We start from the raw sequence: 22,185 nt of genomic DNA on the forward strand, positions 1-22,185 counted from the left end.
GATGTAAGGGACGGTGGACCATCTGTTGATGTCAGATTTTATCTTTGTGATCAATTCTTCATAATTTGCTATGTTAGAAATATCTTTGGGAATTTAAATTCCCAAGTATTTTAGCGAGGACAGGTCCAATTTGAAATATAATTTGGTACGTAGTAGTGTTGGTGGATTATAATTTAAAGTCAGTATTTGTGTTTTCCCCATGTTTAATTTATATACTGCGTGGTATCCAAATGTATTTAAACATTCAAATAATGTGGGCAATGATTCATTTGGTCCACCTGTATAAATTATTAGGTCATCAGCATGTAGGGCAACCTCATGCTCATCCCCTGCAATAGATATTCTTTTTATGTCATTAGTTTGCCAGATTAGTTGAGTGAGGGGTTCAATGTAGAGTGCAAAAAGCAGGGGTGAAAGCCCACATCCCTGTCTTGTTCGCTTTCCAGTTCAAAGGTGTTTAAGTATTGACCATTAATTTTTATACGGGCGGTTGGTTTTGTGTATAGTGATTTTATTACTTGTATGAACTTATAATGAAAACCAAATCTCTCCAAGACTTGATATAAAAAACACCAGCTGACAGAATCAAAAGCTTTTTTCAGCATCAAGGCTGACCATTGCTGCTTCTATTTTGGTTTCTTGAATATGGTTCAATATGTGTAATGTATGTCTTATGTTATCATGCGCTTGTCTTTGTGAAATAAAGCCTGTTTGATCGGTATTAATAAGAGATGGCAGAACAGATTCTACTCTCTTTGGCATGATGGCTGTAAACAGTTTATAATCCACATTGAGGACAGAGATGGGTCTAAATGAACTACAGTTAAGTGGGTCTTTTCCCTCTTTCGGGATCACTGATATATTGGCTTGTTTCCATGAAGGTGGTATTTTGTCCTCTTTTAATGCTTTATTTAAAATTCTAGTTGGAAAAGGTGATGATTCCATTTTGAAATTTTTGTACCATTCTGAAGGAAAACCGTCTGGCCTGGGTGCTTTATTTGCCTTTAGATCTGTTATGGCTCTTGACAGTTCTCCTTCAGTTATTTCAGCTGCCAGTAACTCATTTTGATCCTCTGTTATAACTGGTAAATTAAGCTTTTTAAAAAAATTCTGTGTTTGGTTTTTAAGTTTGGTTGTGTGTATAAATGTTTGTATTAGTTTAGGAAAATCTTTTGGATTTCGCTCTGGTTATGTACACAAATTTTGGAACTTGGGTCTTTGGTTTTGTAGATTCTGCTGCCTGCTTCTTGTTTTTTTAATTTACTTGCTAATAGTTTGGCCAATTTGGGACTGGATTCGTAATATTTTTGTTTTGTGTAAACCATCTTCTTCCGTATGTCTGTTAGATACGTTGCATTTATTTTGTTTCTTAAAATTTTCAATTTTACTTCAGTTCTTTTTTCTGGACATTTTTTATGTTCTTTCTCAAGTTGTCTCAGTTCTTTACTCAAGTCTAATAGTTTAGTTTCATTCTCCTTCTTTTTATGCGTACAGAAAGATATAATTTTTCCTCTCATCACTGGTTTTAGTGTCTCCCAGACAATTTCCGAGCTGACCTCCCCGTTAAGATTTTCTTCCAAAAAAGTTTTGATGTCTGATTTACTTAGTTTGATGAATTGTTGGTCGTAAAGAATACTTGTGTTTAGTTTCCATTGTAGGTTTTTGCGTGTTGCACCAACTTTTACATTAAGTAGTATTGGTGCACGATCTGAGATGTCAATACTTCCAATCTCAACATTTTCACGATCCTTTTTAAAAATAAAGAAATAATCTATCCTTGAATATACTGTGTGGACGTGAGAATAATGGGTTTAGTCTTTTCTTGTTGGGTAGATATCTCTCCAAATATCTATAATACGATGTTGTGACATCAACATTTAAAAATTTTTCTGCCAGGAACTCTAGGGGGTCCAGTCGTGATGAGTCCAACCTTGGGTCTAGTCTAATGTTCCAGTCCTCTGCACATATAATTATACTATCTGCCTGTGTCATTAACGTTATAATTTTTTGATAAAATGAAAATTCACTATCAGGGGGGGGAATAGACATTTAAAAAACTTATTTTAACTCCATCTATTTTCTCTGTTACAAGTATGGGTCGATACATACTTGTTCTTTATCTTTTTGTTTAGAAATGAATTGTAAAGGGTTTCTTTTGGGATATTAAAGTTGCAACACCTCTTCTGTCTCCAGTTTATAAGATGAGAAATAGACTTTTGAGAAGCCCATCCTTTTTAGTTTCTCATGTTCAGTTGGGTTAAGATGAGTTTCTTGTAACATGGCAATTTGGACTTTGTCCTTTTTTAGTTAAGACAATATCTTATTCCGTTTAAATGGGAAGTTATTATATGATTACACATAGTACACATTACATTATATGATGCACATAGTATTATATTATCTGTCATGGTATCTAGTGTGTGACAGAAGGGTTCTCTTGGTACATGGGCTCTTTACATAATAACAATGCATCCGTTTAACTAAAAAGAATTGAAAATAAAAACAACAGACATAAAAATAAAAAAAAGTTCTCTCAGCAAATATTTTGAACAAAAGAACTTTTTGCTGGGAGAGTTCTTCCGGAGAAGAGGATCTGACAAACAGAACCTTTGTGGAGCTGGAGATGTTGGAGTTCCAGTCAGGGATAGTCCCACCCACTTTAAATAGCAGGACCCTGGGAGATGGCTGTGTTGTCTTTACTGTCATAGCTATTGTGTGTCCCGACTAATTTACTGTTTACTTTAACTGTCAGGACGAAAAAAAAGGCAATTCAAACACTTACATGGTGCACCAATTCCAAAGGACTTCTTCTTTAAACATCTTAGTGTCTTTTGGTGTTTTGGGGGGATGACGGTGACCGGGAGCCCTCGCGATAACATGTCAGCTGTAGCCTCCGCTGCGGTCTGGTATAGGCGCGCTCCCTTCTCGTAGAATATGCGCATTTTCGCAGATTGAGGCGTCTGGAATCAGATTTTTCTCTCCTTCAGAACTTTCTTTGCTTGGTTGCATTCCGTACGTTTCTTCTGGATTGCTGGGGGGTAGTCATGGTCCATGAAGAAGCGGTTATTGTTGTAAATGGTCTGTCTCTTCTGCCAGGCCCTCTTTATAACTTCTTTCTTGGCTCTGAAGTTGGAGATCTTGGCTATGAGTCCGATGGAGCACGGTTTAGACTGTGGTGTTGTGGGCTTTTGTGCAGGAGCTCTGTGGGCTCTTTCAGTCTTAACAACAGAGACACGTGTGATATCCAGAGTCTCAAAGAGCAGTTTTTCTAAAAAGGCGATCATGTTGGTGCATCTTCGGGAATGCCGTGTATTCGGATATTGTCTCTCCGTGCGTGAGCCACCTGCTCTGTTAGCTTAGCCTCCATGTTATCCTGCCGCTGTGGAAGTTTCCTTAGCAGCGTTGATGTCGCTTGTAGAGTTGTTTCCACATAATCAATGCGAGTTTCAGCCTCTTCTTATCGAGCCTCGGCCTTCAGCTGATTTCTTTGGATCTCTGAAAGTTGTCGTTCATTGTCCTGTCGGAAGCTTTTTAATATTTTCAGGATTTCCTCCAGGCTAGCTGGTTCGGTTTCGCATTGATTGTTTGGAGGAGCGGTTTCGGTTGTCATCCATATTTTTGGGAATATGTGCAATATCTGTGTTTTTCCTCCTACGGATCAACTCCTTGGTTCCCATTATCTTAGAAAAAAATCGCTTTACATCTAAATCATTTATTTTCAGGGAGTTTGTTTAATAGCGTCGGGGAGCACTGAAGCTATGCTGCCATCTTGAGTGAGGAGCCGGAAATCCCCAAGTAATTTAGTTTTTATTCGTTTTAGAGAAATGACTGCTAGATGTTTTAAAAGAATGCAAAATTAGTTGATAATTAATTCTTTGTAATACAGTTACACTTATGTGGATCAAATTAAATAAGGGGCTTTTTTGTGCATCTCAAACTAACATTCATGTGAGCAAAACCTGGCCGCATCACTCAGTGTTTCATAATTGATACTGTCTGTATCTCATAAAACGTGATGTTGTAATTTTTTGTGTGGATTTGATCCAAGGGTTTTAAAAATGATCCTTTACAGGATTAAACTAGAATAGATATTTTTTTAACAAAAGTTAAAAAGGGGTAAAACAGTTTGATGCGGGCAGGTTCGACCACACAAGGCTGATCTCAGAGCAGCCGCTGTTGTAATCCACTGTTTATTTCCTCGTCAGCTTTCCCAGACAGTGAGGTGGCAAGATCAGGCTCGCCTGTTACCCCGACTAACAGCTGATGTTGCGCAGCTTCCCTACAGCTTTCAGTTTGCCCTTGGACCAAGTCTGTGAGTAAGCAGAAAATCCCTGTAATTGCATTAGTGCTGTGGAGCTGTGTGCCACACCCGCTCCCTCCTGACAGGCGTTTTAGCCTAATTCGTTTCCTTCACTCGTCAAGATTTATTTTCTTCCCGCTGCATAATCTTGGATAGCACACCAAGTGTCAGAGATCCCCTGTGAGTAACTCTAGCTCAGCTTGTGTATCTGTAAAGTGTCAGATTGTGCTTTAAGGTCAGTGATGTGCTTAGAGAAAGAAAGGCTGGTGATAGCACAGGCCCTTTCCTGATGACTCCTGACCAAGCCCGCCTAATAAAAGGCTGCCGTGTCACTGTTATTATCCCTGTTGGATGGCGGAGATCGTGGTGGCGGCGCCGGGCTGCTGATTGCTTCTGCCAGCTGAAGGGTGTGATAGACATAAACAAAGGCAGGAGGTTAAATGAGGAAATTAAAAAGAAAGGCAGTCAATTCCTTCTTTTCTCCACACTCAAGTAAATCTCTGGTCTTCCGCTGTGTCCTGTTACCTATCACCAGAATCAGGTTAAGCCGAAAATGCAGCAATGAACTGTGGGAGAAACCTGCAGCAGCTCCATAAGATTAATGTAGTTCTTTTGTCCGATTGGAGCAGATGTTATCTTTACATTCATTGGTGATGCTTTCAGCACAGTTCAATGACTTCTTCCAGGTTACAAGCTGTCCTGTTTATTTTGCTGTGTGGGGACAGAATTAGTTTCTTTTACTAGTTGGATGTTTTCACTGCATCCGGCAGCATCTCTAGGCAGGTATGGTGTGGAAGATTATGATAAACCAGCTCAGTCTGAGAGGATTATTTAAAAAAAAAAAAAAAGCCAATCAAGAAATTTCTGCTTTTGAAAATAAGTTGGATATGCAGTACTTGTTTGTTTATTTCCTTAACGGGTTAGAACATTACTCTGAGTGATGCATGACACCGAATAAGAATTAATGCACCATTTTTAAAATCTCATCCTCCTTTTATCCTGTCAACTGTTAAGAAAATACATTTAGTTCGGTCTGGTCCGGTCCCGTGTAGAATGGTTGAGGCAATTCAGATGAGCGCATGCAGGGTGAAGCTAACAACAATGGAGGTCATCCAGCAGCTTGGATTTTGGTATTTCATATATAAAAATCATCAAGTTGTTTGAGAGAAGACTGCAGGCGGTGAAGAGGAAGACAGCTGTCGTGATGACCTACAACCAATCAACAGGTTTCAACAGCCGGTCCGGTCCATTCCATTTTTCCTATGGACCTACAACCAGTGAGGGCCCAAAATGGGTCCATTTTGGACTGGAGTTACTGACAAAAAGAAAACCAAAAACATGACCAAGAACAAAACCAAACCACTGAATCCTTACTGCGAAAATCCTTATCAACCCTTTTAGCACATTTATCTCAGAGTGATTCACATGCCGGTAATAACCTGGATGCTGGAAGCAGAGTTGCAATAACTTTGAGGCTGGTAGGATCTTGATTTTCAGCCAAAACGTATAAATATCACCATCATGGTCATGAGGGCGGTGTTAATTATCAGAGGAGCTCAGTTCTACAAAGTCAGACTGAAGTTCACAAACCGAGTCTAGTTCAGATATTTTCTTCCTTCAGTCTGCTTGTTGCAAAAAAACATTTCTATTTACCCCACAGTTATATTGTGCTATTTTAAAATTACAGTACAGTACATTTACTTACTGCTATTTTTGTAAACACCCTTTAGATCTGAACATTACTATAACTGAAGGAGAAATAGAATAGAGTTCTCTATTTTTAAATATATTTGACCTCAAAATCCTTCTCTAGTGTACCAAAGGTAATACATTATCATATCGCCAATTAAAATGTTGGGTTTTTTCATACGATATGGAGGGACTTCCAGTTCTGACCGTTAATGTCTGCAACCAGGTCCTCCTGTCAAATCCTGGAGAGGAAGGTGGGGCCTTAGTTCAGGACACCTGTCTATTTTCAGAAGGTGGGGGCTTTTTGACTTCATGTCCTGTGAAAATGGCAACCATCAGATCAATCAAGAATAGGCTCAGATCAGCTCTGCAGAAACATGAACTTACGTAATCAACTGATTTATTTACACTGAATGGTTTGATGGATAAATAAATTACTAAAGGAAGAAAAACACTGAAACTAATTTAGTGAATGCTCTCCTCACTCAAACACAGCCAGATTTACAGAACATCACACAACTGCTTACTGGCATGTCTCTGTGTACCAAAGAAACCATTCAGCACTTTTTCTTTTGTTTCCAACACTTAGTAGATCAGAGTAGAGGCTTGACATCGGTGGAAGGAAGTTGAACCTCTTGGCCAGTGTTTGCACCTCAGTGGTATAATACTGTAAGGATGGCTATGTGAAAGCATCTATTTTTACGTGCGGGTTAGAGTTGTTCTTTAGTCATCCTTCTTTGGATGAAAACTAAAAAAGACGTCGCTAGTTAGAGCGATGCATTTGCCTCCTCTGCTTTTTTTTTAGCCCTCCTTAGGGCTGAGCTGCAGCTGGAACAAAGTCCTGTTATTGCTGAGCCTCTTTAAATGACAATGTGCTTTTCTGTTTTCTGTTGGGTTTCCTTGTCAGACACGTTTCTTAGACAACAGAATGTTCAGAAAGAAATACCTTCTTTATTCAAGTGTATGAAGTGTTTGTTCCTGTGTGAATGTTTGTCCAGACTGCTAGACTCCCACACGCCTGCATAGTCTGCATTTAAGCCATGCCTGCCTTGTGTTCTGCAAAGACTATGAAGTCACGAGGGATTGTATTGAGTTGTAGAGGAAATATCGGTTGTTTTCAGAACAGTCAAGTCCCCCTTGCTTTAACACTTTGTTTTTAAGTAGACCTGCACAATTAATCGCAAATGTATCGTTATCGCGATTTCAAGCAGTGCAATATCCATATCGCAAATGTCAGCAAAAATTGCAATGAATGGTAACCTTAAATGTGCTAAAACAATCTTATGGCAACTTGAACTATTTAATGAATTGAATAAATTCCTTTATGCATTTGACCAATCAGATTGAGCCCCTTCACGTTGTTGACCAATCGGATGGAGCTTTTATGTTAGATGTTGCCCTCCTAACTAGACGAGGGTCATTTGGAGAATGATTTAAGGTATTTTGACTCTTATTTAAATTAAAATTTAGCAGCGAAATGGAAATGTTTTTGTTATTTTTGCTATTCGGCTGAAAGATTCGGCTGAAAATTTCTACTGTCGTCTAAGGATGGATCTGTTAAACGGATGTTTGAGTTTCTGCACTTTCATTTATGTGTTTGTAAGCAAACAGATGGCTGAAGCCCCACTCTAGGTGCTTTTGCTGTTTTTAACTTGTTCTTGTAGCATTTTTCTTATGATGGAGGCATATATGTAGGAAATAAGTTCTAAAGGGCCTATATAATGCAAAATGTGTAATATGATGTTTATTCCCCACAAACACAACCCCAGAGTGGTATTTTGCTCCATTCGCGCATTTCTGAGGATTCTTCTAAAATCCTGCTCTTTGAGCACCAGCCACTCCCAACCCACCAAAACCAGTGTGTTCTCACATTGTGACATCACAAAGTGAGGAACCGCCCCCTGCAGGAAGAGTCTGTGCTGCCAGCCCAGCCCCACAGATTAACAGACACGCCCACTTTCTCCATGGAGCTAGCGTTGATCGGCTAAACGCTTTCATTTTATATGTATGTGCATATTACACATCCATTGTTTAAAAAGTTTGGATGTTGTTTGTTCTTGTGGGCTAAACGCAGACACGCTGCTGAGGGCGGCTCTAGGTTTATGTCATTAAATGAGCGACACCCACAATGAGAGATAGGCGGAGCTTTAGAGATCAAGTTGTTTTACTTCTGGATAGGAAAAGGAGCTGCAAAAATAACTCCTATTTTATAAAAAAACTTGTTCTTTAGTGTGCCAAAGGTAATATATTATCATAAATGGAAAAAGCTTAATTAGAAAGGTCTAAGAACAGCATGATATAGGCCCTTCAAGTTACATTTCTGAGTATTTCTTTATTTAATTCGTTGTGAATCAGGAGCAGATGAAAAAATATAACTTGAAAAAAGATCCTATTTATGACGTATAAAATACGCTGGGAGGGGCCAAAGTGTCCATGCTCCACTCCATTCTGATGCATCCACCTGCAAACAAATAGATCCGTCTCTTTTTTCCTTGTCTGAACTGGAATAGTCTCATCCCTAACTCAGAGGGGAATTTCTAATGAACAATTGACACTCTACAGAAACCAAGTTCTACAAAACAACTCTTATTTTTATGGCTAAAAACAGTATAATGATAGTTTAAAGACCACTTTTAGAATAGCTCCTGATTGGAGTGGGACTCTAAGTGACGGCAGTGACTAAAGAAAAGCTGATGCTTCACAGAACAGCAGTGCCCTCTTCAGTTTACTGGACTCTCTTTCCTGCTTGTTGGCCGCCTGCAGACAGACAAGCTTGTCAATCAAAACTCATTTCTGACCTAAGAATGAAGCTGCAAAGCCTCTGTAAACAGCTGGGAACATTTCTCCCTTTGATTGGCTAAACGCCTGGAGAAATCTGACTCAGCATGCCACCCAGAGGGAGACTTTATCTGTGTGCCCCCTTCTGTCACATATCCAAGGTAATTAGCTTTTGATGGTTGACAGTTTAATAAATGACTTTTTCGGTTGTTTATGACAATTCTAATCTCCATTTCAATCAATAATCATACATCGCGTCAGAATTTCTTGTGATGATGTTATTTATGTGTATGGATTTCCTCTTTTATTAACTTTAGACTCTCAGAAATCTTTGCATCTATTATTCCTCATATGATGTCATTTCCTTCAGAATCCTGTTCTCAGCATCAGGTAAATCCATGTACTGGTAGGTGTTCTGCTTCTCAGTCCCTTCCTGTCTGGATCTACACTGCAGTGAGTTTCGGCTGGGACAGCAGAGCGTCAGGCAACACTACACCTCCTGACCTGATGGTTTTTTTTCTTAGTTTCAGAAGTTTCTGGCTTCAAAGGGCAACATGAATGTAACACCAAGTTTAATCCTTCAGAGTTGTGGGGATTATCCTCCATTTGATATCAGATATGATGCATTAGTCAGATGGGTTCTGAGTGCCTCCTGCTGCAGTCACACATGGCAACAGCTGCAGGTTCAAATGTCACACACATGCGCGCACACACACACACACACACACACATTTTGTATTATCTCTGTTTTTTCTGTCTTTAAGGAAGACGATTCATCTCTATTTTCACAAAGGAGAGAGCTTTCTGTAGATCAAATCAAGGCTGGGATTAAGATTCACTGTGATGCTCTGAACTATACTGATCCAGGTTTATGCCAGCAGAGTAGATTAGTGTGCATGTGACCTGGATTGAAGGATTTTCTTTTCATATGTCATGGCTGATAAGGGTGATAGCGTAGAAGTAGGCAAGCAGCATGGGAACAGCATCAGGAACGGAGGGTGCTCTGCCCAGACCAGGACAAAGTTGTGTTTCATTTGCATAATGTGGACATCTGGACTAGTAGAAGTAGAAACAGATATGAAGTGCTGCCATGGAGCTTCTGTGTTTGGGCTTACTGCTTTATGGCTCTGCTACAGATGATCCATAAACAGTAATGAGCATCTCTCAAAAACAAAGCAGGGATCCGACCATTAGATCCCTTTGATGTACTCAGGCAGATGGTCTAGAATGTGGCGGCTTGTTAAAGGGGTTTATTGATACGATGTTGTCCCGGCCGCTCGAGTGCTACCCCGTAGTGATGATTGTGGGTGTGGGATGTTTTTTTTTAGGTTATTGTTGTTGGATCTTTGGAATCATGTGTTGGTTCAGATGTTGCGGCATTAACGTAGGTGATTCTGGCTCTTTCTGTTGTGATGGCAGACCCAGGCAAAACATGTTATGTTTCATTTGTAAACTGTGGATTAAAGAACATATTTAAAACATTTTTCTATTGATCTTAATGAGGAACACAACACCGTGTACAAATGAAATGATCCACCCAGTTGATGAGGGTAGTGAGATGAGACATGGAAGACATGGAAAACAGACACAGATGGACCAAACATTCTGTCTGTCCTTTGTGTTTATTTCATGTGTATTTATGTCAATTCTTAGTTATTTTAGAGATTACAAACACAATTGGGCAATACCATCAATCTAAAGAGGAAGTTGTTTGTTTGGTGGAACCTTTTAAAGAGGAATTGCACGAGTCAGCACAATAGTAAATCCGTTTGTCCCCACCAAAATCAAAGTATGTTCCAGAGAAGCTGGTAGGAGTCAGGACATAAAGTAAAGTAGGAGTCTGACATTAGGTGGAAGAAAGCTTGTCCAAGAGGAATTTTCTGATTTCCCCATAGTCAGATTTTAGTCACAGTTTACTCATTGAATCAACACTTTCTGAAAGGTTTCTATAAATTGCACAGGTTATATTACAATTCAGTTTTTGCCTTCTTGGAATCTTGAAGCCATGAGTAACTGTTGGTGTTTTGACAGAAATCTGGTTGCGGTTTCCTCTCTCTTAAAGCCTTACTCACATGCACTCATAGGCGGGTTGACCTGTACAAGTGCTGCAGGTTTCTGGGTGGTCTAGGCTCGTGGACTTGGTGCAGTGGTACACTGGATGGGTTTGCGAGTTCGATTCCCACCTTGCCCACCCATGTGTCGAAGTGTCCTTGGGCAAGACACTGAACCCAACCTTGCCTCTGGTGGGAGGTTGGTGCCAGTGTTTGGCAGCGGAGCTGCCACCAGTGTGTGAATGTGTGTGACTGGATAAATGTGACTGTGACTGTAAAGCCTTCGAGGAAGGTAGAAAAGCGGTATACAGGTATACGTCATTTACTATTTACCATAGAGAGGACTGGTTGCATCTTAGGTGGAGCACAGGTGGGTCTTGCAGATGTCATGAAAATGGAACATTCCATAGTTGTGCTTGTGGTAAATGTATTGTGAAGTATTCCTAAGGGTAATGGAGTGAAGTACATGTGATGCTGTTGGATGGTGCCACACTATAGTCATTAGTAAAGTACTGGCTCCTTACTGACCGTGCACAAATGGTGCATATATGGGGTGTGCACATGATACGCCAGTTTACGTTGGATGTCCACACAAACTACACAATGGTTATCTAATTTCCTGATTTCTAACAGTCAGGCTGCAGGAGGGAGCATACACTTATCATGTGAACAGCACTAATGAGCTCCTTGCAGAGTCAGCTGGATTTAGAGCGGGTTTAAAAAAGGAAAAATCTGTAGGACACTCCTGCGTCTCACCTGCTTCACCCTAACTCACCCTTTCGTGTTGCATAAATGACTGCGACCTGTCACTCGCAGCATGTTGGTAAATAATTCTGCACAAATGTTTCTGCTCTGTGGTCTACAACCTTGATAATACAGGTTTGACCAATTTTCACCTGCAGACAGCCTGTATAAGAGCAGTTACCTGTTACCAGCAGTACACGTTAGCCCATGCTTCTAAAATCCATTCACAAACTGTGGCGTAACTTGCCCGGCGCTGCCTCCCAGTCTTTGTAGAACTGTGTCAAAAGTGAGCGGCACCTCGTCCATGTTGGTGATGTGGTTGGGCTGGATGTGTTTGTCTGCGATCTATTTACTGCAGTAGGAGCGGGAGATGAACAGTTTTTTCATTGTAATCCGCTGGACATTGCTGCACCACCACAGTCCTTGCCTGGATGAAAAGATGACAGCGTTTTATAAAACGAAAGCACCATGATGGACCTCCAATTAAAACGTTCACTTTTCATTTCCTCATCAAGCGCTACTGCCTTTAGTCGAATAGTGACTGTAGAGACGCTTCGTGTGAACCATGGATTCATTAATGTTGAATTCTCTGGCAGCTGCTTGATTCCCATGTTCCTTCGCGTAGCTGATAGCTTGCAGTTTATACTGTGCTTCATAGGCATGTGTCTTTGCATTTTCAGGGTTGCCAAAACGATGTTAATAATTCACATACCTGCACTCTTGTGCTATTTTGGGGGTGTCTTCTTTCACGTCCTCACTTCCCTCAGTGTTCTCATGCTGTCCTCTCCTACGTCCTGTTTACCAAAGTCACGCAACAACACATTGGGCTCACCGCACCATAGGCCGCTCCGTACATTGGAGAAAATTTACGATTTTTAAGTGCACCTTATGGTCAAGAAAATACAGACATACCGGTACATACATAAAGCATACCGCTTTACGATTACAGCAGATTCTGGGGCTCTTTGTTCACCTTTTGGGTTATCTCAGCTTTCATTGGTTTGCACAGGTGCTTAGGTAGACCCTGTATTTCATCCGGGCTGGGGACTGCCACAGGGAGATCCAGACTTGGGCCCCCTTTTGGGTACATAGTTAGGCTGTAGCGTAAAGGCCAAGGACCCACAATGGATAAAGCGAACCCTGTGCCAGTCCCGCCCCTAACCAACTGAGCTATCCAGCCACTGAACCAGATCCAGGAGCCCCTCAAACGGCACAATCCAAATAGTCTCATTGGATGAACTGATGCAAAATAAAACTTCAATCATATTTCTGCTCAGTTAAGGGCTGATAAAACCGTACTGCCAATGTTGATCTTACCTTTTAAATGTTACATTCATTTCAGATTTTTAGTTTTTTAAACACGTTATTATTATCTAAATATGCCCACGTGTAGGGGTTTGCATTTTATTTAACTGAGTATAACAACAAATATTTATCAAAAGGAGCCTGATTTTGAATTCATTGTTTAACTTTTTTGATGGTCGTGGGATACAGGCCAGAAGCAGATTTAAAAATGGTGGCAAAATTTAATTGAAAGGAAGATGAATGAGGATTGGTGGACGCTTGTTAATGTCTAACACACTGCACATGCATTTGAAAAATTCCAGACTCCTTTTCTGAAGCACAGCTCACATGGTTGGGATGTTTTTGTCTTGCTACCACACTAGTGGGCGTTTGGGGAGAGTCTTCCAAGCCAAAAGCTTAGTGGGCTTCATTTTTGAGATGCAAAGCATCAGCTGTGGCTCTTCTGATCCCTGAAGGCCCCCTCATGGCAGCTGTGCAGGGCGACTGCCCCCCCTACTGGGCTTGACCAGGATCAGCAGGTTTTCAACCTGCAGATGAGCAGCGAGATTGCACGCTGCACGCTCAGTCATTTTGCCACGACTTCAGGAAATGAATGCTCTTGTAGCTTTGAAACAGCAGAGATGCAGAACTGAACAGTTACAGAAACACCTTATTGTTTATTAAATGCATCAACCTCCATATATGGGTTTTAATTTGCACATCTTCCATTTAACTTAATCAAGAGCACTTCCAATAATTCTCCTGAAATATGCTAGTTGTCTATAATCATTTTAGCAATGACCATATAGGTGTAAACCTTCTATGCTTTAATATCACTGGAGTGTTTGTTTGAGTTCTTAGTCTCCATTCTTTTTTTAATTTCTCCTCATAAAAGACTGTTGTGTGTCACAGTGTTTTCCGTTCAGCATGCCACTCTTAACTGGACTCAAACCCCACGGAAATAGGTGTAGAAAACCACAAGTGTAGTCATCCGTAATGACATTTGGAGAAAAAGTATAGAGCTGGAAATAGAGATACACCAGTCCAATACCAGACATTGCCTGGGTATTGATGGAATAACTCGACTGGATCTTGGATAATGGATCTGATCCGTGCAAACGATGTATTCACTCCAATACTGGATTAACAGAGCATGCAGAATCGCGTGTCGATACCACCCGCCACATGCCTCTGCACTGAAATCGTTAATAGAGAAACAACTGGAAATTTATTTTTAACGCACCTTCAGGCTTAATGTGGCTTAATATGCTAGTAAAAGAAAATTAATGCTTGTGAAACAAGATCTCTCCATCCCATGAATGTGAAAGAGCACATAGATTTTCAATGTTTTCTATCCCCTGTGTTTATGCTTCTGCTGTAATCTCACATGTCTTTCTGACACTAAATATTCTGGGTCTAATTTGGAAAAGTAGGAGACCAGAAACTATGCCTCATTAGGCTGGAGAAAAGAAAAGATTCAATGAAGTAGTTCACTTTGTGCTACCAAGATCTCCTGACAGCATGAAAGGGAATACATAAAATAAAAAAAGAATAAACTGAGACATAATTGGTTATTTGCCTTAAATTTCTATCACAAAACCTCAGAATTGAATCGGGTCAGAAGTTGCCAGATTCTCAAACTGACATTAAAGATGCATTGTAGTAAAAGAAGGAATTATTTAACCTGGTTATGGAAGACTGTGCATCTTTAACCCTTGTGCTATCCTAGGCACTTTAACGTTGGGAGTTGGGTCATCTAGACCCACTAGACAGTGCTCTGAACCTTTCTTCTTCAATGATTTGTGGTCTTCACTGGTGTCCATGGATTACATGAAATCTTTCCACCTTTATCCACCTTTGTCATGGTAGGGAGAACACGTCAATGTAAGGGTGGGGTCATCTAAGATAGCAAAAGGGTGTGAATGCCACCTGCTTGATCAGAAAGTATTACTAATTATCAGAATTTTTAATCACAAATTGACACAATTGACACTAACACTGTGAATTAGGGGAATCAAATTTTGTATAAGAAATAGAGAAATGAGGTGGGGTCAATATTAATAGTTTGACACACTGCGTTTATCTTTCACATACAATAGAAGACAGAAACAGTCAGAAATCGAGACAAATCCTCATCTCACTCGCTTTCATAAAAGCATTTTTACAATTTAATTAGCTCTTCTGGAGACTTTCATTGAGTTTCTTTGGATCACTTCACTCAGTCTGGAAAGCTGCCAAGCAAAAACAACAGTTTGGCAGGACCCTCTACTGTCTGAATGATCCCTGAGGGTGGCTGTGAAAGTGGAGGAGCTGTCGGCTGTTACACTTCCACCACCTTAATGTGCTTCATTGTAAACCTTTAATGAATTGCTGGTTAAAAGACTGACTAGTTGAAGTCACTGCACACGTTTTTGAACACTTTTACTTTGGTTACTTTCTAGTAAAAAACTATTTTCTACATGCAGCTCGACATTACAGGCAGGATTACAAACTTGGTGTTTAGAAAACCTGAAATCTAAGAATAAAACATAAAAGTATCCTTAATAAATTAATGCAGTAACATTTTATTCATTTATATACCGTAATTTCCGGGCTATAGAGCGCACCCGATTACAAGCTGCACCCATAATATTTTTAAGGATAAACCATTTTGAATTTACATAAGCTACACCCATCTAGAAGCCGCATGTGCGGGAAGCTGAGTTTCTGATTACTATTCCGAACAGTCTCAGAGAGGGAGAGGCACACGCCATTTAAGCCTACATATTTGAACATACAACGTCACTTCTGCTCACAGCCCTCTCCCTCATGGTGAAGAACTTTACACCCACGATTCTCCACTTCCCATGAGTCTTAGGGGCTGAAGGCGGGGCTAACCCCCAGGTTGCCACACTGTGTTGTAGATTGAGAATGTGTATGTGCTGCAGTGGAAGGAGGGGAGAGCACACGTGCAGGGCAAGACGGAGTGAGAGGAAGAGCAGCGAAAGTGTGTTAGGGGTGCGTGTTTATGTTTGTTATACAGAGTGAGGGGGAACTGTAATAAAAGAAGGTTTCCCCCAGAAGAAGATGAATGATTCTTTATTAACCCACTCTGGAGGCTCTGAGGGTCAGAACAGGGAAGTGAACCCCGAAGGAAGATCCAGAGGAAAGAAATATATCAGCACATGAAATATTTACAAAGAAAGACGGTACACAGAAAGAGTCTTCAACAAGTTTTAATAATATACCTGAGCTTTTCTTTCGAAACAGTGTCTCACCACACACTCTCTCAGTGTCTCCTTCGTTGTCGTCAGTGTCACTCTGAGGCAAATTCACTCCAGAACTTGCACTGTCCTCTCAGTCGCGCAGCAGACCGGCTTTTCAAACCTGTTGGTGATGGTGGATTTTTTCACGCTGCTTTTAACGATTGCTTTTAACTTGAAAGCTGCGTCACATGCATTTTTTTCTTGCATTTTCCATGATGAGGGTCTGTTCATGCTATTCACAAAGCAGGAATTTACATTAAACTTGCGTCTTCTTCGACACATATACCATATTCCCCCTGTCTAACCCTTTCTGCTTGAGCGCCCCTAGCGGCTGTTAGAAATAATGTATAAATAAGCCGCATCATTGAATAAGTCTCAGGGTTGAAAGTGTGTGACAAAAGTAGCGGCTTATAATCCGGAAATTACGGTATACATTTTCGCCAACAGGCTGAAGCCCATTAATCGGCAAATTCACACACTAAAATCCCAGAATTTTCTCATAAATATATGAAATAAATATAATAAAACACTAAATATAATCCAATAAAACAGTAATAAAACAATAAAGGTAGGTCGGGAGAGTGCCATCGGGGAAACAAAAATCGCGAACAATTTCCGAGCCAACCAGCTGTTTGGATCCAGATTTCTGCTTCTGGGAGTGGAGGCATCGGAATGGAGCGGAGCAGAGCTTGTGCCCCGCCGACTGTAGTTTGTGCATTTTAACTACAAGCTTTTTCAAACCCTATTTTTCTGTCTTCTCCTGACTTACAAAGATTTGAAAAAGGAAATACTCAGAGAAGCAATTTTAATCTTCATTTTGGTGATGATCTTATTTAGTCTTTTGCTGTGACCTCATCTTTGTTTATCGACTTACTTTACTTCTATGTCCTCCATCATCAGAACAATCCTACAAGAACAGCATTTCCATCAGAGTGGGTTGTTAAAGCTTTATTTGCTGATTTTCGGCTCCTGTGTGCGCCACAGCACCAGTGGGTCAGACTTGGAGGGGATGTTGTGCATTCCAGTGTTTCTGGCAGCAAAGGCTCCGGCTCGTTCCTCCTCAGGGGAAACAACAGTTTGTTATCTTGTAGTTGGTTGACTTTTGAAGCGAGACCTTTGCCTGAAAGGTGACATAAATGAAGCTGTGTATCTGGAGCAGGATGGCCTCCAGAGCAGCCATTTGTTTATCCTTCAGTCTTCTCCCCTCTGAGATCAGCATTAAAGGAGGAGGAGAGGGAGGAGAACGAGAAACACTTGGTAAATATGTTTTCCCAACCCTTTTAATTGGAATTGGATTTCTTCTACTCGCTGGACTGTTGTGACAGAAATCGGGTGCTTGGGAGAGAATGATTCTGCATTGCAAACGGAGTTTTTTTTATTTATTTATTTTTTATTTTTTTTCAGTTGCTCAAGAGACCCTTGAAAGAAAAATCAGTTGTGGTTTTTCAGGTTGAACTTTTCATTAATTCAATCCCTGCTGCTATTAACTCTGTGAAACTCACTGTGGTCTTTTTTTTCTGATTTGGACAACTGGTCTTTGTGGGGAAATTGACTTGACAGTAATATTCTGATTGCAGAAAAGTGTACAAGGTAAACAGTGGATGTAACTTTTCATTCATCACACATGTGAGTAAAGCTCTGGAATTTGGAAATATGTCTCTCATCGTGTCCACTTTATAGGAAGGGATGACGTTCATGAAGAGCATTCTTATATTTATTTTGTAATAAAAACTTCCTATCATTAGAAACGTTGTAGGTAAACATTAAAAATGTGTGTTTGAACATCTGCGTCGTTGTTTATGACGGACAGTGGGGCACAAACAAGACAAGGGTCCTATGATGGAGACAATCCGCCAAAAGGTCTAGAAGAACGTAAACATAAAAAGTTGCATACATTAGATTTACTTTGTCGTGAATATTTCGTAACTTGACATTTGGCTGTTCAATGTGGTAGAAATTAAGGCTGTATTCAGACTACACACATTTTACCATATTGACACAAAATTTGTCAGCCAGAAATAAAGCTTGAATAAGTGAGCTATTCCAACTAGGACTGCAAAGCAAAGGTCTTCTATTATTCTTTGTCTTGGTGCTTTGCTCCAACCTCCGAATTCCTGCCCAATGACTGAAGAGATCTTTAGTCACATGCTTTTGTTCACAAGCTTTGGTCTGGAACAGGAAAGGTTACTTGACGGCAGTCCAGACTTTTCCAGTCTGAAGTCACCAAAGATAATCCAAATATATGTTGCTGTACCTCATTTTCTTCAAAATCCTTTTGGGTTGAGGTCATAAATATCTGTCAGCCTTTTCCTGCTCGTTTGTAATCTGTACACCCAGACCTGCAGCAGGAAAGATTGGAGCAAAATTATGAATCTCTAGTGACTCAGGTTCCACTGATCCCTCACAATCCCAGAGTTGAGATCGATAGTTCATCAGAAGTTTTAGCACCTTCAGAAAAAGGCACCACTAAGCTTTCAGTCAAGGTGCATTGAATAAACCTTCCCCAGGCTACAACCGTAAACAGAACTGTGGTGATGGCCGTTACTGTTTGATCTGATGCAACAAAACCCGATTCTGGCCTGCAGATATAAAGGCGGTTGCTTTGAGAAAACTTTCTTCCATAGTTTCAGAAATCTTTACTGTTCTAATTTGACGTGTCTTTGCTGTGACTCTGCTGCTTGTAAAAGCTCCTTGTCCCTCCCTCAGCGCCGATTCTTTCAATGCTCATGTCACACAGCTCAGTGGGCTATCTTAAAATGACCCTGATGAATGAGCCACGGCGAGGAGTCGGAGTGTCTGTGCTGGTGTAGGTTGAGCTCCCCATGACACCTACGCAGAGCTGGCCCCGTCGCCTGCAGGCTTTGACACATGGTTTCCCCGGTGATTTGTGGCAGGGTGGAAGAAGAAGGAGAAGAGGACATTTTCTGTCCTCACGGGATCAGATGGATGTTTTCAGTTCTGCCTACTGAGCATAACTCTGTTTCTTTCTTTCCCCTTTGAAGAGCTGTTGCTTTATGAGGAACTGATTTCAGACTTCACCATGGAGCTTTGATGACGGGCTATTACTGCACATTTTTAGCAAACAACCAGGCTTTTTTCAAATGAAATTGAGAGAATAGGTTATATCATAAATGGTCGAGGTTGGCTATAAAAATAATATTTCTGGTATTTTAAGCAAGATTAATGCTGAGATCTCATTGTTTTTGATCAGATATGTCTTTGTGCTATCAAATGATGAGTGATGCAACACCTATGCAACCAGTAGGATTATGGGTTCATCAAGGAAGCAAATGGACAGTGTTTCCAGCCCCGCCCCTGCAAACTGTTTGATCTCATCTCCATCAAGCAAAGCCTTCAGCACCGCCCTTGGGACGTTTGATGTTGGACTTCAGAGCTCGCAGCTACTTTGGCGACGGGGGCATGCCTATTACCTGATGCTACATCCAATTTTCTCACCATCAAGATAACTTCAAAGGGCTTAAAAAACATCAAACTTTTAGAAAAAGTCCAAAACATTTTTTCCCCGCTGGCGTTATCTGTCATATTACCAATATGTAGGTTTTGATGAAAAGTAGCATAAACTGGCACATCTGCTGTATCACTTTATTGTAGATCTTTGGATTGGAAGAACTTAGAAGTGTAAAGATTGGTTTTAACAACGATTTGATTATGTCATAATTTGTGGTTAATGATACGTATAATAGTCCATATTGGTTCATTTTGAACAATCCGATTCACTGACCTAAAATGGATCCAGGACCTTTTTAGCATAAACTTCAACCAGAGAGAAATACTTGGTACTGAACAGTGCAGGTGACGTGTTCCAGATTCCTTGTATTTCTCTCAAGAGAATCAAGTGTAAATGAAATATGTGTCCAAACAAACAAGTAAACCAGAATAAATGTCAAATCCATTCAGATTTGAGTTTCCTAAAGTCCACCACTGTTGTTTTTCCACATCCAGAGAATCCAAAGGGAACATTCTACCATACTGTATGGTCACATGTCTTTTCTAAATTCAAAGTGTTTCCACACATTGGACTGGAATGATGGTTGATCAGTTTTTGCTGACATAACACGTGTGTTGTCTGCTGTGATTCATTTGGTCGTTAACATTCTAGTAAAGCAAACCTACCGTGTCTGAATCCAAATGGTATTTTCCAATATCAATATAATTGTTAGGTGGGGAGGGTTGTTGACGAAGAACCCAAAATGCAGAGGCGAGGAGGCAGGTAGTTCCAAGTTCAAAGGGTTTAATACTCGTAAAACCAAAAGCGCTGCTGAGCAGAGTAACCAAACATAACAAACTGTTAGGGTAACAGGAAGACAGTGAACCTGTCGGTCAGGTAAATGATAGTATGGACCAGCACAAGAGGAAGGCAGAGACAAGACTTAAATACAAACAGAACTGACAAGACTAGACAGGTGAAAAAGTTGAGAAGAGATTGAGACCAGGGAAGTAAAACTCAAATCTACGACATACAGGAAACCTTCAAAATAAAACAGGAAACAGATCTTAAATCACGACAGAACAAAATAGGAGCAAAAACCAAGGCAAAAAAGCAAAACCCTGATAATAATTGATTTATTTCATTTTGAAACGTTTTTTTAATGGAATAGGTCGAATCATTTCAAAACCTGCTTCTGCCAGACTGATCTGGTTGGATCGTAGGGATATAAATTGATTCATCTATTAAGTTGATTATGCAACGGTCACAAATACAAATGCCACAGTGCGACGGAGAGGCATCAGCAGAATCTTCAAGATTAGCTGCCGCCGCCCGATTTTCTTGATAGTTGTTGGCGTTGATGCAGACAGCAGCAGTCAGGCGGCTGTCAGTCAGGCAGGGATGATGCCTTTACAAAACTGTGCTCTGGCTGGCAGCAGCTATGATTGTGTAAATGTGGGTTACGAAAGTCCGTCGATGCGTACCAAACGATTTCTAATTATCGGACAGTGGAAGTGCGATGGCACCACAAGGGCAGGGGAATGACAACTGGGGGTCTGAAATTGGCCGATCATCAGAAGATTTTGGGGACCTAGGAGACCCTCCTATCAATCAATTATCGCGCCTACTGCCACCGGACTGTCACGGCACAACCTCCAAATGTGTCCTGGGGACCCCAGCCCAATGTCAAAAAATCGTCAGATTGCCGTATAATTTAAACTTTTTTGCCGCGCGGACACCTTCTGAATTTGCTGATAGACTTGCATTTACTTCTTGTATTCTGCACGTTGGTATTTTGGCTCATGTGACCGTAGTCGTTCCACCACTACAGCAAATTAATATTTTTATTCCACACTATTTTTCTTTCTCATTTCTGTTCATTGATCTCATTGGTCTGTTCGTTGAGCATGTCGATGGCTCCTTCTCCGTTAGCCCTTTCCTTCTCCATCTCTCATCCATTATTCATTCGTCACTCCCAGCTCGTCCTGCAGAAGCCATTCCCTCTAGATTCTGCTGTGTGTTAAACAATGTCGTCCCAGCTGTTGCTCTATGGGTGGAAATTCTGAAACAGAAAAGCAGATTAAGGGACAGGAACGGGGTCCCTAATCCTTTAACAAAAGAAGTCGACAGGCCTTGGAGCAGCTGTGTGAGGCTAAATCAGGGATACATTCAGAGAGCTTTATTTAGTGCAAATTTGTCCCGGTGGCCACCTTTTGGAAATAGAAAAAAAAAATCTCCAGAGACCTAAAATCCTTTCCTTTTTGGTGACGACACACCTGCAAAGACAAACTATATTTAAAATCTTTTTCACAGCCCAAAAAAGAATCCTTGTTTTGTTAATCCTTTTTTTGTACAATGTAGGGCAAAAGGCAGAGAATGACATTTCAGTTAAGGGAACACTGATCTTAACATTGGACAATTCAGCAACCACAAATTGGGTTTGGCTTTATATAATGGCCATATTTTATGAAAAGACCCAGTTTCATGAGATTAATCTCTATTTGACCACGCATTTCTACCAACTTTTCTATGCAGTTCATTTTGCAATGGCAGCCTTTCAAGGGATTGCTTCGGTCTGAGGGAAATGACAGTCTTTAAATTTAAAAGTGACTCATTTTTGATCAATTTCAGTCCGGGCCATGATGG

At 40.6% G+C, this 22,185-nt stretch overlaps 1 protein-coding gene across 2 annotated transcripts in view; it reads left to right on the forward strand.

Moving 5' to 3' along the window:
* st6galnac3 (ST6 N-acetylgalactosaminide alpha-2,6-sialyltransferase 3) overlaps positions 1–22,185 on the forward strand; it is a 111,074-nt gene that overhangs the window by 28,048 nt on the left and 60,841 nt on the right. Inside the window, exon 1 of one of the 2 annotated variants that reach the window (NM_001104876.1) lies at positions 14,499–14,546. The exons of the other annotated variant lie outside the window; for it this stretch is intronic. Coding sequence (NP_001098346.1) covers positions 14,499–14,546 — 48 coding nt within the window. Of the gene's footprint in view, positions 1–14,498; positions 14,547–22,185 lie in introns of those variants that run through there. 2 annotated transcript variants of the gene reach the window in all.

Source organism: Oryzias latipes, chromosome 17 (genome assembly GCF_002234675.1).
Source record: "Oryzias latipes chromosome 17, ASM223467v1".
Lineage (NCBI taxonomy): Eukaryota > Metazoa > Chordata > Actinopteri > Beloniformes > Adrianichthyidae > Oryzias > Oryzias latipes.